This window comes from Leuresthes tenuis, unplaced genomic scaffold (assembly GCF_036924035.1).
Source record: "Leuresthes tenuis unplaced genomic scaffold, fLeuTen1.0.hap1 SCAF_14, whole genome shotgun sequence".
NCBI lineage: Eukaryota > Metazoa > Chordata > Actinopteri > Atheriniformes > Atherinopsidae > Leuresthes > Leuresthes tenuis.
Window position 1 is genome coordinate 33,882,633 of NW_027325368.1, and position 15,867 is coordinate 33,898,499.

The 15,867-nt window shown below is 38.8% G+C and overlaps 3 protein-coding genes across 3 annotated transcripts; 1 reads left to right on the plus strand and 2 right to left on the minus strand.

Annotated features, from left to right (window-relative positions):
• Nucleotides 1–23: 23 nt before the first annotated feature.
• Nucleotides 24–2,757, minus strand: LOC140268570 (DET1- and DDB1-associated protein 1-like). Its single transcript, XM_072363484.1, has 5 exons — nt 2,447–2,757; nt 2,119–2,199; nt 1,963–2,014; nt 1,793–1,854; nt 24–1,677 (listed from the first exon to the last, which is right to left on the minus strand). The coding sequence occupies exons 1-5, from the start codon at nt 2,453–2,455 to the stop codon at nt 1,573–1,575; spliced, it is 309 nt and encodes a 102-aa protein (XP_072219585.1). The 5' UTR covers nt 2,456–2,757; the 3' UTR covers nt 24–1,572.
• A 1,170-nt stretch (nt 2,758–3,927) lies between these two features.
• Nucleotides 3,928–5,228, minus strand: mrpl34 (mitochondrial ribosomal protein L34). The gene is made up of 2 exons (XM_072363593.1): nt 5,092–5,228; nt 3,928–4,514 (listed from the first exon to the last, which is right to left on the minus strand). Exons 1-2 carry the CDS (start codon nt 5,145–5,147, stop codon nt 4,205–4,207), a joined length of 366 nt encoding a protein of 121 aa, XP_072219694.1. The 5' UTR covers nt 5,148–5,228; the 3' UTR covers nt 3,928–4,204.
• Nucleotides 5,229–8,787: 3,559 nt separating this feature from the next.
• On the plus strand, nt 8,788–14,683 carry LOC140269331 (protein ABHD8-like). Its single transcript, XM_072364380.1, has 5 exons — nt 8,788–9,148; nt 10,912–11,741; nt 11,866–12,036; nt 12,160–12,376; nt 12,492–14,683. The coding sequence occupies exons 2-5, from the start codon at nt 10,921–10,923 to the stop codon at nt 12,702–12,704; spliced, it is 1,422 nt and encodes a 473-aa protein (XP_072220481.1). The 5' UTR covers nt 8,788–9,148; nt 10,912–10,920; the 3' UTR covers nt 12,705–14,683.
• Nucleotides 14,684–15,867: the final 1,184 nt, after the last annotated feature.

The window sequence follows — 15,867 nt, forward strand, 5'->3', positions numbered from 1 at the left end:
TTATTCAAATTCACCCAAAGAAATTTGCTGTGAGTGTTTACTGTATGTCATAGTGTAATCTGTACAGAACAAGAATTTTAATCATCAAAAAACATTTATATACAATAAACACAAAGCAAATTAAACACTTTCCAAACTTAGTCTCGTGACAAAAGTAAAAGTATTACAATGTTCTATTTAGGGGAAGAAAAATAAAACAGTAAGTCACACTTGGAAAATGTACATGTATACAGCTTTTCTTTTCTTCTTCTTGCTTGCATCAGATACAGTAAACACAGACTCTAATCTTGAACGGCAGTTCATGACAAATGCACATTAACTGACTGAATTTTCAACTGTGCAAAATACTTGCAAGAAGTATTTTTCTGAAGGTGCTTAAATTCAACCCTCACCACATGGACTTGTTAGTTTCAACCAAACTCTCCCCTTTATCCCAACAGATTTGGCTAAACACAATGAAATAACATTATGGCTGACTGAAGAAGTGCCAGTGACATCCAAGAATAAATACTGTAAAAACAAAATCTAATTGGTGGAGCATAATGGTGAGCTTGACACTTGCAGCAAACACACTGTGTACTTGGCCCTGCTGTCAAGTGTGTTGGTCAAAATGCAAACTCCCTCAACATGACTGAAGTTATTGACCTATAAGCAAATGTGACTGCTTCAAATATAGCAAGTCGCCAACTTATTAGTATTTAAATAAACCTGTAATTACATTGAATTACAAAGATACAGATACTGCTTATCAAGTCTCAGAATACTGAACATCAAATTTTTATGTTTGATGGCAAGAACATTTTGGAGTCACACCATACAAAAAGAATTTGAATCCCTTGGTACAACTATTGGCTTGATTGTGTCAAACAAACATCCACTAACTCAACAGTGATTCATTTTCCTCAAACGATAACGTATAACACATTCACTTCCATTCAAGGCAACATATCGCTATTCCTTGAGCATTCATGACTTTTTATACAGCATAAAGCTCTGAATCAATTTTTCATTCGAAAACAGGATCATGTTGTTTCTTTTTCTATACGTATGACAATAATCGCATAAACATAAGCCAACATAACATTTTAAATAACTACTCTTATAACTTAATCCTAAACTGAAAATTCCTGGTAGAATAGAAGCCACAAAAGATGGCATGCTAAAAAAAAAGATGCTTACTTCAGACAGTCGATGAATAAATGCTACTGTAAACTCATGAATGGTAGCAGAGGAGCAAGATCTTCACAACCTGCATATTAACAAAAAAGTCTTTAGCAGAAGTATATGAACCAAATGGAGTGAGGACTAAGGAGGTAGATGTATGGTATTATCAAGACTACATACTTGCAGAGGTGTGGTTTCTTGGTAGTAAAGGAAGTGCGGAAACCAGTTTTGGTTCAGGAGGAAATCTGAAGTCAAGCATTAAGACCAATGCGCCAGCTATGGTCAGAAACATATCAAATATTGTGTGCTTCAACACCACAGCCTGGGTTTGCAAACATGTATTTTGCATCTGTGTGTGCACTTTGAGCAGGTCAGTCTTTACTGGAAGAGCATCAACAACACGGCAATTTATGAATCCTCGTTCGGCTCCCGACTGTCTGTTCTTGCAATTTTTCGTGGAGGTGCTGTGCTTTCCCACTCTGGCTGTTCCTGTTCTCGTTTCTTGGCCGCATTCTGGAGAAGTAAGAGGAAGTAAATAAACAACGTAACACAATACACCTACAGTCAAAGACGTCCCATTGACAACTTTATTTCCCCTCTAATGTTACCCATCATTTAAAACCTTTACCTTTTTATCCCATTGTTGATGTAGATATCGTAACAGGATGTTTGTCTTTTCTGTGACAATGACTGTGGATAAAACAACAAAGTCAATGATTAGATCATGAGAGACACAACGATAAAAGGTGCACAAATGAGAGCAGCTGCTTCCACAGTGGGATTCTGGTATGTACTTACTCTGCTCTGATGGATATTCTCGTGTTGGAAGATACACAGACGGTCGACGGCTCTAAAATTATAAGACATTTTCACAATTTCACAAACTATGTTGGGTATTAAATTATGAGACCACACGATTTCATCCTGGCATTCAGAGAAAAGAAGACCACTTACTGATGATTTACAGACTGAGTCTGCATGAAACCTGCTGAAGTTATTTTTGTTGTAGATGGGTAATCCCTTCAGGAAATTTCTCTGTGAACAGAACAGGAGAATAAGAACAAAACCCCTTACTACTCGGTGGTAAAACCGACTTTTGACATTCCTGGTACAAATAAATACCACTCTTTTAGACTGGTTAGCTAACATAAAACAAATATGCTAACAACACAAAAAGAACATGAAGCAAACCCTACTTGCTATCACGTAAGTTATAAAAATATGACTATTCGGGTTTAACTGATAGTTAAACGCTTAATAACAGAACAAACTGCCAACCAACCTTCTCCATTTCTATCCAAGTCGCGTTCTTCGTTTTATGACCAGCTGAACAGTGACAGTGGAAATGAAAGAATAGCAAGCTAGCTAATAAGCCCTGTTGTCTTCGTCGAAGCCAATATAGATGTTTATTTACCTGCTCGACAGGTTCTCAAGACAACATCAAAACACAAACTACGTTTTATATAATCACATTACTTCACCTTTATCAATTGCAAAACTATCACTCAAAGCGTTCCACATAAACTGTAGCTGAACGTCGCTGCGTAGCTTACATGCTTTTAGTTCACAACTCCATTTTTGTTGTTCGTTCGTTCAGGGGCGGTTACATTTTTAATACCCACATTACCTCATTGGTTTAACTGTAAGAACTCCGAATCATCGTGAAAACAATGTTCTGATTGGCTAGATCCTGGCTGCGTAGGCAGACCGTTCCTCCTATGAGAATGAGCTCTGGCTTGAAGCATGAATAAAACCGAAGTATATCGCACACACTTTCCATCACTGATTCTGTACATTGTGATGGAGAGTGATCAACTACTGTATATCATGCGAAGCACTGAACTTAAGAGCAATATTTCGGTGCTTGTATTTTACCTAAGTATTTATATTTTATGCAACTATTTGCTTCAATAAGTGAATGAGTAACAATAACAGAGTTGCTAACAGCTCTAACAAGTGATGTATTCCCCTTTACGCTTCAATACATTTTCAAATAATCTTAAATACAGGAATAAAAATTAAGCTTCTACTTATACATAATACATTGCACATTAAGTTTGAACCCCGTTCGCTTTCGGTAGCTTCAGCAGTAACATGATGCTTGCTCAGTAACTAATGGCGCAAGCCTGCGCACCATTTTTCTGCAGACAAGTCGGATTCACCGCTCTGATCCAGCGGCGAGCAGAGTGTCTATGCCCACCTCAGTCATGGTTGGTACTGTTATTGAACGCTGAATTACATTTCAGGATGTACATCAATCAGCACATTAATGTTAGTGAGTTCATTTGTCCATTTTTCCTTCAATTTAAAAGCTACTCACTACAGATACACTATTATTAATCCTCTTTTGCTTTTAAAGGGATTGTAGTTACAGACTTTTACTTATAATTGAGTACTTTTACATTGCTGTATTGGTACTTTCAAATGATTGGAAAACTTAAAGTACTGCTTTAGTTGAAAATATCCAGTCAAATAACATTTTGAAAATTAAATTCAGAAATTTAAAAAAAGTTTAGCTGCAATAACAACCCTTAAAGTTTGTAAACTGATCATTTTGAGTGAAAATAACTCTCAGCCCCATGATGTAATCCTTTTTTTTTTACTCTTATCTCCTATTTGATGGTTGGGGCAACAAAGAATTGGATATAAACCTGTGTGTGACTGTTCTGTAGATCCTGCAAGCAGCTGAAAATGGAATTTGCATTTCAGGGCAACAAAACTGATTTTGCAAGATTCATTTTATTCAACATTTTGCATTTGAACCAAAAAATATCACAGAAAAAAACAACATTTAATGATTATGACCAAAATTCAGTGGTGGGTGGGTGGAACTGTCAGGCTCTCTTCTTAACCAATTCTTACTCTTCTCAAAAGGCTAACTCAGATTACCTCTCATTCTCCTCTCATGCAAAACCCAAAACACACCCAGCATTGCCAGTCAACCCAACACACAAGTTCTTTGTGGTATTCTGAGCACTTTCCATATGTAAGAGCTTGTGATTGTTTCTAAAAAGTCTTGCAGGTTATCCACCAGAAGCCTTCAATGTGAGAGTGATTTGCGTCCCTTCAAAATACGCCGTAGAATCACCTCAATGCCACCTTGTGAGCTGAGCCTCTTGATCCAGCCGTGGGTTCTTTTGCGTTTGATGTTCTTGGGCTGATACTCGGTGCCTCTCTTCCTGGTCCGTACCTGCTGGTAGTGCCAGGGAAGCTGCTGGAACACCTCGGAACCCTCTGCTTGTGAAGAAAGCGCTATGGGAAGTCTTGAAATCTGAGGTCTTGCAGCTGTGCTGAGCACATTCCAATGGCAGAAAGATCTGATGCGAGAAGCTCCACTTACTGTAGGGATGCTGTTGTAAGAGCAAATATTGAAAAATAAGAAGATAATCTCACTCAACAAAACCGTGATCTCCCTAAAGTTTTAGTTGCTTTACAACAATAAAATCTATGTGTAGTGTCCCTTTGTATGTGTTACTGTATGAACTGAGAGCCCAGCTGCTCTTCAAATAAATGGCATCATATGGTTTAGAAACATTTATGATACTTAATATCAGACTGTTCACAAATGAAAAGTGGGAGCTACGCACCTGTTCCGTTACAATGCGTGGGGCTCAGTTTAAAACTACAACATACACAAATGATATTACGTAAAAATTCTGAGTTTGATAGCCCCTTGCTCCCCTTGACTTTGGATAGGAATACATAACTGATTATGTATGTATTCACGATGGGTTATCGTGGTTTTGGATCAGCAGCTTTATCACGATCATCGGTTATAGGTTAGTCTTATTACCCCTGACTAGATTTGCCAAAATTAAGTCGCAATTTCTCAATTAAATTGTAATGCCAAGCTAGCTTTTTAGTGTTAGCATTGTACAGAAACATGACGGACATTTGGATTTATCTATATTACGTTAACTTACTTACCCGCTTAAGTTGGTCATCCCACGCAGTCGACAAAAAGACGATAGTATCAAATTCATTTTGAGATATGAAACAAACTTTAGGTTGACACCAACATGCAGGCGGTGAATGTCACAGATCTTTTTCTTCTTCTTTTCTTCTTTTTTTTCTTCTTCTTCTTCTGTGATTTTTAATGGCAACTGGCATCCTTGATGTTGCATATGCTGCCATCTACTGGACTTAACTTCTTTCTAATTCTTCTTTTCCTATATTGTTTTAATTACCCCAGTTGACACCAGGAATCTCATAAATATTTTCCTCCCTTCTTTAGATATCCCAGATTCAACTATGTTTCTAAAATTACATTCTCCTATTCCTGTCTTCTGCAGCCCAATCTTCATCATTTCCCTCTCTCTTCCATTCCTTGGACATGCTACCATCACATTCCACTGTCTCCCCCTCCCCACAGCTACACTGCCTAGTTGGATGTTTATGTTGCCTAGTTGGATACTATGTCCTATTCTTATCCTGCTCATAATTACTTGTTCTGTTCTGCCCATAAAACCCTCCCTCTCCTGCTACATAATTTATATAAATGTCTTCCTTTTTCCTGATTCTTCCAATATTGATTCCACTGTTTGTTTTTTTCCTTTCATACTAAACTGTTCCCCTTTTTTTGATAATTTTACTTTCATTTCCACCTCCTCTTTCTTTACTGCCTCCTTAGCAGCTTTGCCTGCTTTTTTCATTTCCTTTTATTCCTACATGCGCTGGTACCCACATGAACACTATTTCCCTCCTCTGTTGTGTTAACCTGGATGCTTTTAACTGTATTTCATATAAAATTTCCTGATGTGTTTTCCGTTTTTAATACTTAAGCGTGATGAAAATGAATCGCTACATTAAAACTATCCTCCTATCCTTCACACCCTCCATTCATTCTATTGCTATCAATATTGCACATAATTCCACTGCATATATACTTTAATGATCCGATGTTCTTCTTGAAATTGTACCATTATAAATGGGAACCACCATTGCTGCTGCTGTTACTCCTGCTACCTGGTCTTTGGACCCATCTGTGTACACATGATCTCTATATTTTTCCTCCACAGTTATAAAATTCCTGCACTAGGTCTGCGGTTTTATTTCTTCTTCTTGGCTATTCATTGATTGTCCACATTTTTAAGTCTACATTTGTTTCTAATGTCAGAGATCTACCAGCAAGACTCCCTCTATGAAGCAAACGTATTGGCTTAGACTTCAGCCAATTGAAGCACTTCATACTGGATAGATCAATAAAACAGTATAATGACCACGTTAACCGAAGGATCATACATTGAGCTGTTTTTTTTTTTTTTTTAAGAAAATGTGGAAATAATATTGGTCAGAAGTTCATCGTAGTTGTGTTCATACATGGCCAATTCATAAAACTACTTAATCTTTTGCTTGATTCGGTTATACACAGGCAGTGGGCGAGATTGGGGAGGAGAACTGCCTTTAACAGAAAGAAACCTCCAGCAGAAACAAATTCAGGAGGGGAGCCATCTGCTTCGACTGGATGGGGGTAAGAGGACAAGATAGCACCAGAAATAAACACTGACACACTATAAGCTAGTGGATTCCTGTTATAAGAAAGAAAAAATGGGAGAGAAACACAAAATAATGACAGCCATACTGGCATATACATGCATAGAGATTACACAGTAAAAAGAGCAGTTTGAGAACAGGTGCATCATGAAAGGTCCCCCAGCAGCCTTGGCCTATAGCAGCATATGGAAGGCCTGCGGTCACCTGAGCCAACTCTATCTAAAGCTTTATCGAAAAGGAGAGTTGTAAGCTTAATCTTGAGCATAGAGAGCATATTGAATGATGAAAGTGAGATATTTTTTCTATGTCATGAAAAGTATGTGGTCATCTTGCATCTTTGAATATTTCATTATCACCAGTAGATATCTTTTTGCACAAGGGACACAGCCAACAATTTTGGAGGCCTGTGATTTTCAGGTCCTCAAGCAGCACTGCATTAAATCCTGCACAGGCTCAGAAACACTTTCAGAAATCATCGTCTGTCAACACAATTCTGTGCTATCCACCAATGCAAAAAAGTAGAAGCTCATGCAAAGAAGAAGCCATATGTGAGCATGATCCATAAACCCTGCTGTCTGCTCTGGACCAAAGCTTATCTAAAATGGACTGAGACAAAGAAGAAAACTGTTGTATGGTCAGATTCATCAAAATCAAAACAAAAATACTATTTTGAAATCATGGACACTGCATTCTCCAGACAAAAGAGTGCTCAATTGCAAAGCCAGCATTTCTGGTGGTATGGGGTGCATTAGTGCCCATGGAACTGGCAAGTTGCATATATCTGCAAAGGCACCATCAATGCTGAAAGGTATATGCAGCTTTTAGAGCAATGTATGCTCCTATACGGTTTACTTCCTTTCCTGGGCAAGCAGCATCTCATATTATAGCAAGACCACGTTAAACTGCACACTGGATCTATAATAACAGCATGTCTTCATAGTTATAAGATCCAGTTGCTGGACTGGTCTGCTTGCAGTCCAGAACTTTCTCCAACTGAAAACATTTAGTGCATAACAAAACTCAAAATACAACAAGAAATCCCTAATCAGGCCAGAATGGGACAAAAACTAGTCTCCTCAGTTCCCAGTTGTTCACAGATTGCAGTTCAAACAAAGAGGGGATGCTACACAGTGGTAAATGTGGTCCTCTCCAAACTTTTTTGAGATGTTTTGCTGCAGTCAAATTCAAAAGAAGCTAATATTTTTCAGGAAATAGTAACTGTCCCATTTTCAACACTTGATATGCTTTTCTACATTTGAATTGTATATTGGTTTATGAGATTTGGAAATCTTTTCATTGTGTTTTTACATTTTACACAGCATTCCAAACTTTATTAGGAATCCAGGCTGTATAATGTAGCTCGATCATTAAGAGCTTGATATGTGAGGAGAAGAATTTCAAGGATTCAATCCTTGCCAAAGCCCTCACTGAAGCATTTTAGTTCAGCTGTAGATATTTTTAGGCATTTTTGGTGTATCAATTGCAGTTGCCCAATCCTGAGCAAACAAATGCATGAGTTAGTTTTTCTGGATTATTATGGAACAGGATGTTCCTAATTTAGGTAAAGGAAGACAGTCCTAGAAATTTGTTGAAGTGACTTGTAGGAAGAACAAAGCTTGCTTAAAAATAATTACAAGTTTCCTCGCAACGGCACTAGAAGCCAAGGTGATGGCAAACAGTGTCTTCTTGAGGCAAAAGGGTAATATACAGGCTGATGGACTAAGGGCTATCACAGTTGGCTATTCATTGATTGTCCAAGCAGCACCACCAGTATGTGAGCTCAAAGCCAACAACAAGGGACCATTGATGACAAATGTATCAGATTAGAGGTCATGTCTTCCTCAATGATGCAGCAGCAGTAGTGACTCTTTAATACACTTTATGACAACGCAGTTATGGGGTTTAAAATCATCTGCAGATTTTGAAATTAAATCACATATGTTATGATCATGTATCATCCTTTTTAGATTCGCTGGAACATAATTAGAGTTTCTGAGTGCAAGCACAGCCACGCATGCTTTTTGTTATTCTCTCAGCCTTAGCAACAGGGAAATGGGCTTCTCCCATTGGCTTCCTCTCAGTATACAACTGTCCTCCATTTGTCCTCCTCACCGTCACTCAGCGGAGATGTTGCCCGAAGATTGCTGTTGCTGCTGCGGATTCAAGGGCAGCGGGGCTGGGCAGGGTTGGGCACGGTTATGCAGTGGATACTGAAGGGAGAGGACATTTGTTATCATAATGGGTATCGCACTGAAATGCAATTGGCACAAATGTATGGATGCATGCTTTACCAATTCAAGCACCCGTGTCTTGTATTGACCGTCTAATGAGGCTCATAAGCTTTCACCATTTTGCAGCATCTCTTGCGTAGACAAATTGTTGCGCCAAATGCGACGTTTTTCTCAGTTCAGCTACGTCGGCCCTTGACTGTCCTCTTTTAGCGCAGGTTACGCATCACCTTGATCATCGGTGATCATCTGTGATTCTGCAGGTAAGGAATCAATGTTTATTGCATCACGATGAGCTTCTCTTTATGGCACAGCATACTGTTATCAGCACGGTTTGCAGGATCAATAGCCCCAAGGATAGCATCCATTTGCCCTGTGACTTGTAGACATATCCATAATACAGGCTGCACGCTCCAACTATATTGGTAAAGACTGCCACGCATCTTTACCGCGCTCGATATCTGCTTTGTGACCCAAATTATGAAGCCTATATATTGCACTATGTTCTTTGGTATGTAACTACTTTTTATTGCAGAAAAGTCGATATCAGCCGCTGTCACTGCCTGGAGCCAACCACGATATTTGTGTGCTGAGCAGAAAGTAGTTTTTTTTTTTTACAAATCAGCTGTGCGTGTGCTCGTGTAAATTGCGCTCAACGAGTGCGCAGCATTGTGCATCCTTGTGTAAATCTAGCAGCACAAAGTGTACCAAATGTGTGTAACTGTAAGACTTGGCAGATATATGAACCTGTGTTCTGCAATGCAGTCAAAATGTCAACATGGCTGAGGAGGCTGCAGTCTGGGTTTCAGAGACAGGTTCACCGCAGCCTGTCCTGCTTCGTCGTGTTTATGGATGATACAGCAGGAGAAACACTCATTTGCATTTCAGCACTGTTGATCGGTGCTGCTGTTCAGCGCTGCTTAGGCGATCGTGCAGACTGTTTACATAGGCGATGGATAGTCTTTTAATATATTTGGTGAAACATACTTACACAAAATAAGAAAATATGATGAAATTATACAATTGGTAAAATTGTATTACCTAATTTAAGAGTTTAGAGGAGTTGATTAGATTGATTTGAGTAAAGGCTCCTTTTTATCTTAGAGAAGGATTTCAGTTAACAACCTTACTTATGTACATATATATATATATATATATTATATCTTATATGTCCATGGCTGCACATAATAGATGATTTTCTTTAAACTCTGCTGCGAAGTGTATTCTGTTTCGTAGTTAATTTAATCAGCAGACTATAACGCCTCGTCATGCATTAATGTATCTCTTCCAGCTCTGTTTCCTACAGATAAGGCAGCCTGTGTTTGTATCAAAAGTTAGCACCAACAATGTTTTGCTTGCACTGCTGACAAATGGCAGTCTAGTTGACTTCAGCAGGAACTAAAAGTGTTTTTTCTCTCATTTCTATTGTCAAAAGAACCGTTTGGAAAATTGCTATCATACTGTCATGAGACATGCACAAAGTCATGCCCTGTGACTAGTGTGTGCTATTTATATACATGCTGCTCCTGGCCATGTGAAAAGGGGGGGTTATTAATAGCAAATATCTAGATCAGATTGTTAATAGTCAGTCCTTGCTGACACTGGAACTCTAATACGAAAGGAGTATTGTTTTATTTTTGTTGATGGATGTGATATCTAACAATGTAAAGCTGCCTTTACCCAGGTGAGTGTGTTAGCCAGTTGCTTCGGCTGGATTTGCACATTGTCAGACTTAAAGCGTCCTTATTCTTTAGGTTCTTTCAAAACGGTCAACATCTGAGAAAAAGCTAGAAGAGCATTTCATTGTAACTCTGTTGCTAGGGAACAGCATGGATTGGATTTTATAGGACTCAAGCTAAGCCTCATTTCCTCCAGCTGACATTTGCAAACACTGCAACTAATCTCATTGAAAATGCTTGAGTAAACTAAAGCTAAGAAAACGTCCCCAATACTTTAGTGTTTATTTGAAATGATTAATTTTAGTGATGAACTGTTGTTTTGTATCTGTGTGATGTTGTGACTGCAGGAAAGTATCATGCTGACCAGCATTACTGACGGGATACTGTGCTGTCTGACGGGGAAGGCTGCCAATCTCGTCTTGCCTCTTGAATCATCTGAACCTTCAGATGGTTTTGAGTTTGTGGAGGTGAAGCCAGGGAGAGTCCTGCGAGTGCGGCACATCATCCCTGAGCGTCAGCCCTCTGAGACAGAAAAGCAAGATGCAGGAAAGGAAAAGACAGATGTTGATTGTGATGGTAATGATGATGCCTCCCCTGAAGATTCTACTAACAACAGCACTAGTGTCCACTGCAAGAGGAAGATCACAGTTTATCGCAATGGTCAGCTGGTGATTGAGAATCTCGGTGATGTTTTGCACTCTGAGATCCTGCAGTGTCAGGATGGAGACTTAGAGCCTTGTAGCACTGTGGAGGTGGAACTGGCTGACTACAAAGAAATAGCCTCATCCCCCGACCCTAACCCTGTACCTCCTCCAGGTCCTTTACCTTCTGGAGAACAGAAACCTGCGCCTCCTCCTCGTCGCCGTCGTCGGAAGCCCAAGCGCACAGTGCTAATTGACTCAAAGCGACTTATCTCAAGCTGCAAAGGGACGCACTCGGATGTTGCCTTGTTCTTTGTGCATGGCGTGGGAGGCTCTCTGGACATTTGGAGCAGCCAGCTGGACTTCTTCTCTCGCCTGGGCTATGAGGTCATAGCGCCAGACCTGGCAGGACATGGAGCTAGCACCGCTCCACAGATAGCAGCAGCTTATACCTTTTATGCTCTAGCAGAGGACCTTCGTGCCATCTTTAAGAGATATGCCCGGAAACGCAACATTCTCATTGGCCACTCATATGGGTAAGGACTTTTGTCATAAATTACGAAGCTTTGGTATCAGTACCACAGATAATAAAAATTGTCTTTCTTGCAGTGATTAGGATGTTGTTACTATGCTGCAACCATCCCATAATATCTCTTCCAGGGTATCATTTTGCACCTTCCTGGCCCATGAATATCCTGATCTAGTCCATAAGGTGGTGATGATCAATGGTGGGGGTCCTACAGCTCTGGAGCCCAGCCTGTGCTCCATCTTCCAGCTACCGTCTTGTGTCCTTCACTGTCTGTCACCTTGTCTGGCCTGGAGCTTCCTAAAGTAAGAGCTGCATTTTTAGGATGCCATGGTGACATATCACAGTAAAAAATGCCATTTCTTACTGATGTCAAAACTATTTCAAAATGAAAGATAAGCTAACCACTGCTATATTCTAACATTTAGAGCTGGATTTGCTCGCCAAGGTGCCAAAGAGAAGCAGTTGTTGAAGCAGGGCAATGCTTTCAATGTGTCTCCTTTTGTCCTGCGAGCTATGATGAGCGGCCAGTACTGGCCTGAGGGGGATGAGGTTTACCATGCCGAGCTCACTGTGCCCATTCTGTTGGTTCATGGCATGTGTGACAAGTTTGTGCCCATGGATGAAGATCAGCGCATGGCAGAGGTATAGTACAGCTTCATTCAAATATATGACTGAGAGCAGGCTTGTCGTATTTATTCAATTTGTGTAACACTGTCAGTTGTAATATTTTGCATTTAATTTGGGTCTGTTTTTGTAGATCCTTCTGTTTGCATTTCTAAAAGTCATCGAGGAGGGAAGTCACATGGTCATGATGGAGTGTCCTGACACCGTCAACACCCTCCTCCATGAGTTCTTTCTATGGGAGCCTGACATGTCCAGAAAAGACAGCTGCAAGACAGATACAGAGAAGACAGTTTCTGTCTGTGACATTATTAACTCACTGAAAATCAATAAGTCTATGGACAAATAACCTTGAAGGAAACTACCTTTGTCACAGAACCAGGCATAGGGCCTTTTGGCAGTTGGCATGTGCTTTTATGGCTCCCAGGCAAAGAGAGATTATGAATAGGGCCACATGTTAAGGATGTGGACGACCACTGGTGCTCCAAGATAAAGCAGGAAAGAACATTCGATATGAAGAATGGATCCAAACACACACTTTCCTCTTCTTTTTGTCAAGCCAGTTTGTGCTCCGTTGTACCACGTTTGCAAAATGGTACCTGGCGCTTAAAAAGACTGTTCGTTCATGATTTGTGTATGAAATATTTGTGATGAAAAAACGGACCCAAGAAGACACAAAAGACGTAAAATCCATCAAAGGATGTTGGTGTTTCTTCACCTAACTTGTGTTTTACCTTTGACAAATGGTTGACTATTGGTTGAATCCATCTTAGATCTATTTTCAAGGGAAAACTGGAAGGAATAATAAATACTGAACTGTGGAACCTTAATTTTCAGAGACTGGCGGTAAAGTACAGCTCATAACAAGATGAGAGACTTGATAATTATGATGTATTATCAAATCCTGACTCGTAGTGAAAAGTTGATGCAAGACATGAAACTACCGATAACATGATGATACTTATAATATACCAATGCACATGCAAAATCTAATGAATGATTGCGTCAGATGATAATATGAGTTCTATAACAATTCAAGGAAAATTATAAAAAGGTTCAGTTGCAATCCAGCCACCTATTAACCACAGTCTTACAATGTGCAGTGTGCGCCATAGTAACACGAGTGCTCGCAGTCATGGTTAAATTCTACTGGCAAAAATATTCATCCTATTTAAACAAGCCATGTGTCAGTGCTGAGCACAATGCCACCATTTCATCCATTTATACTTGCATGAAAATTAATATTGATCAACACATTTATGACAGCTGGTTGCAACTGGTTGTAAACAGACATTGATACCAAGAGGGAATCCTCAGCCATGTCTTCAATTATATATTATCCTAAGGATACAAAAAGTACTGAGCCCCTGAATGAATTCAGAATATCAAAGATATGAGGTTTGGCTTACAGTTGTGGTACAGTGCGCTGTTATGTAAAAAATTCCCAGTACACTCTCCTTTAATAAGGATTCCTCCTCTCAATGTGTAAGTATTATTCTGCTCATGTTATCTTAAAATAGCAGCAACTTCCAGGACAAATTGTGGTTGTATTGACTGCTTTATGGTGCTGTGTTTTTAAGCTGATAAACGCAAAGCAGGATTGCTTTCCTCTACTTGTTCAGTCCACCCTATCCATCGATTTTTGTGTGAGACTAAAGGAATTTTGCTCAGTGATAGATATTCATTTATGGATACTGTTTTGTCTCACAGTGGGACAGTAAGGTGCAAGTAAAAGCACAGACTAATTTCCTCGCTGACGGTGTTTATCTGTTGACTGGATAGTTTACTGTTTTGAGTAAAGTGTGTAAATAGGTGGCTAAGAAACTGGTTGTTCGGGGGCTAAAAGTGAAATACGAGTCCCCCAAAGGAGAAAGAGAGATTTGTGCACAAGATGGTGATCTATTATATATGCATTTTGAGAGAATGTGGATGCAACATGACTCATTTTATGCAACCTGAATGAAACAGAAAGGTAATAAACAGATTTCTTAGTGATGGCTGTAAAACATATATTCTCTATGGACTTTCCAAAAACCAACAAGAGCTGCTGATGTCTCCTTTGGTGTTAAAGGTGAGTAAAACTGTGGACTACAGGGTGCGCAGACTTCCTCTTATGCTACAAGTGTGCAAATACAAATAGTCACATGTGCTGAATCTTTTCGTGGTTGACAAATTGTGTTAATGTTATGGATTCTTTTATTAAATGGGAAACATAATATATGCATTGCGTGAATGTAGATGCATATAACATTATATACCCTATAAAAACAGCTGGATTCAGTGGAGGAATGTGCCTTTCCTGGCATGAAATAAAAAATGTTCACCACTGAGGAGTGTTTTCGCATCTTTGTTTACTTTTAGGGATATAATCGTTATTATTGCGTTTGATGTATAATACAAGTTTGTTTTTAGAATATTAATCAAAACACTGGAGCAAAAACTAAGTGTAGATACACTCACACATTGTTTCCAATAATCATAAGAAATTCACTTTTTTAAGTTATTCTAAAATACATAAATGATCATTTGAATACAAGACATATAATCATGTATCTTAAAACAAAAATCAAATGAGTTTTGTTTTTTAATTACGGTTTCTGAAAGGAAAATCCAATTATAAGAAGATACGTGCACCTAGGATAGATTATAAACAAATACAAAAAGAGCAATATGATGCGGCTTGATTGATTGATTTTTTTTAAACATCAGCTGCAGAGGAGAGATGTTGCATTGGTCAAAGGATGAGTCCTTTGACGAACATGTGATGACACAATTTTCCGCTTGACATGTCAAACGACAAGGTGTGTCATTCCAGTTTTGGATGACGTGTTAATGAATGTGATGAGAGTCATTCCAGCACAATACAAAAGTCAGAGAACTGACATCCAACACATCTGAAAGTCTAAGAATATATGGAACAGCACATTGAAACACTTTACGAGTTGGACACGAGTTGGAAAGCATTTGTTCCTTCATGTGGTAAAGGTGGACCTTAATGCAGACGAGTACATGGACGTAAATAAGAAATAAAGAAACTTTTATCTCCTGCTAACAAAACCACTCACACAGAAGTGACATAGGTTGGAATATATTAATCTCTAGATTGTATATATTCAAAAACTCTACATTTAGAATCTATCTGGAAATATCTTTTTAAGAAGATTGGCATCAGCTATGTTTAAAATATTGTTATGGTTGGAATATACTGACAGTTACATTTAAACAAATTTTGAAAATTTTTGAAAATCTTAATAAAAGAGAACACATTTGATCCTTTGAAATCTACAAATATCATTAGATATTTTGCATTTTAAAATCTTTCCCCCAAACAACCACATATAAAGATAATTTTATTGGAAATATTTTCATATATTTGTTGCCTGTTTATGTCAACAGGTTAAATGATCATCTAATACCATGAATTGAATATCAGACATTTAAATCTTTTTACTTCTATACATCTGGAGACAATATTTTCAAACTGAATGATTACTCTGCGTTTTTGGCTGCAA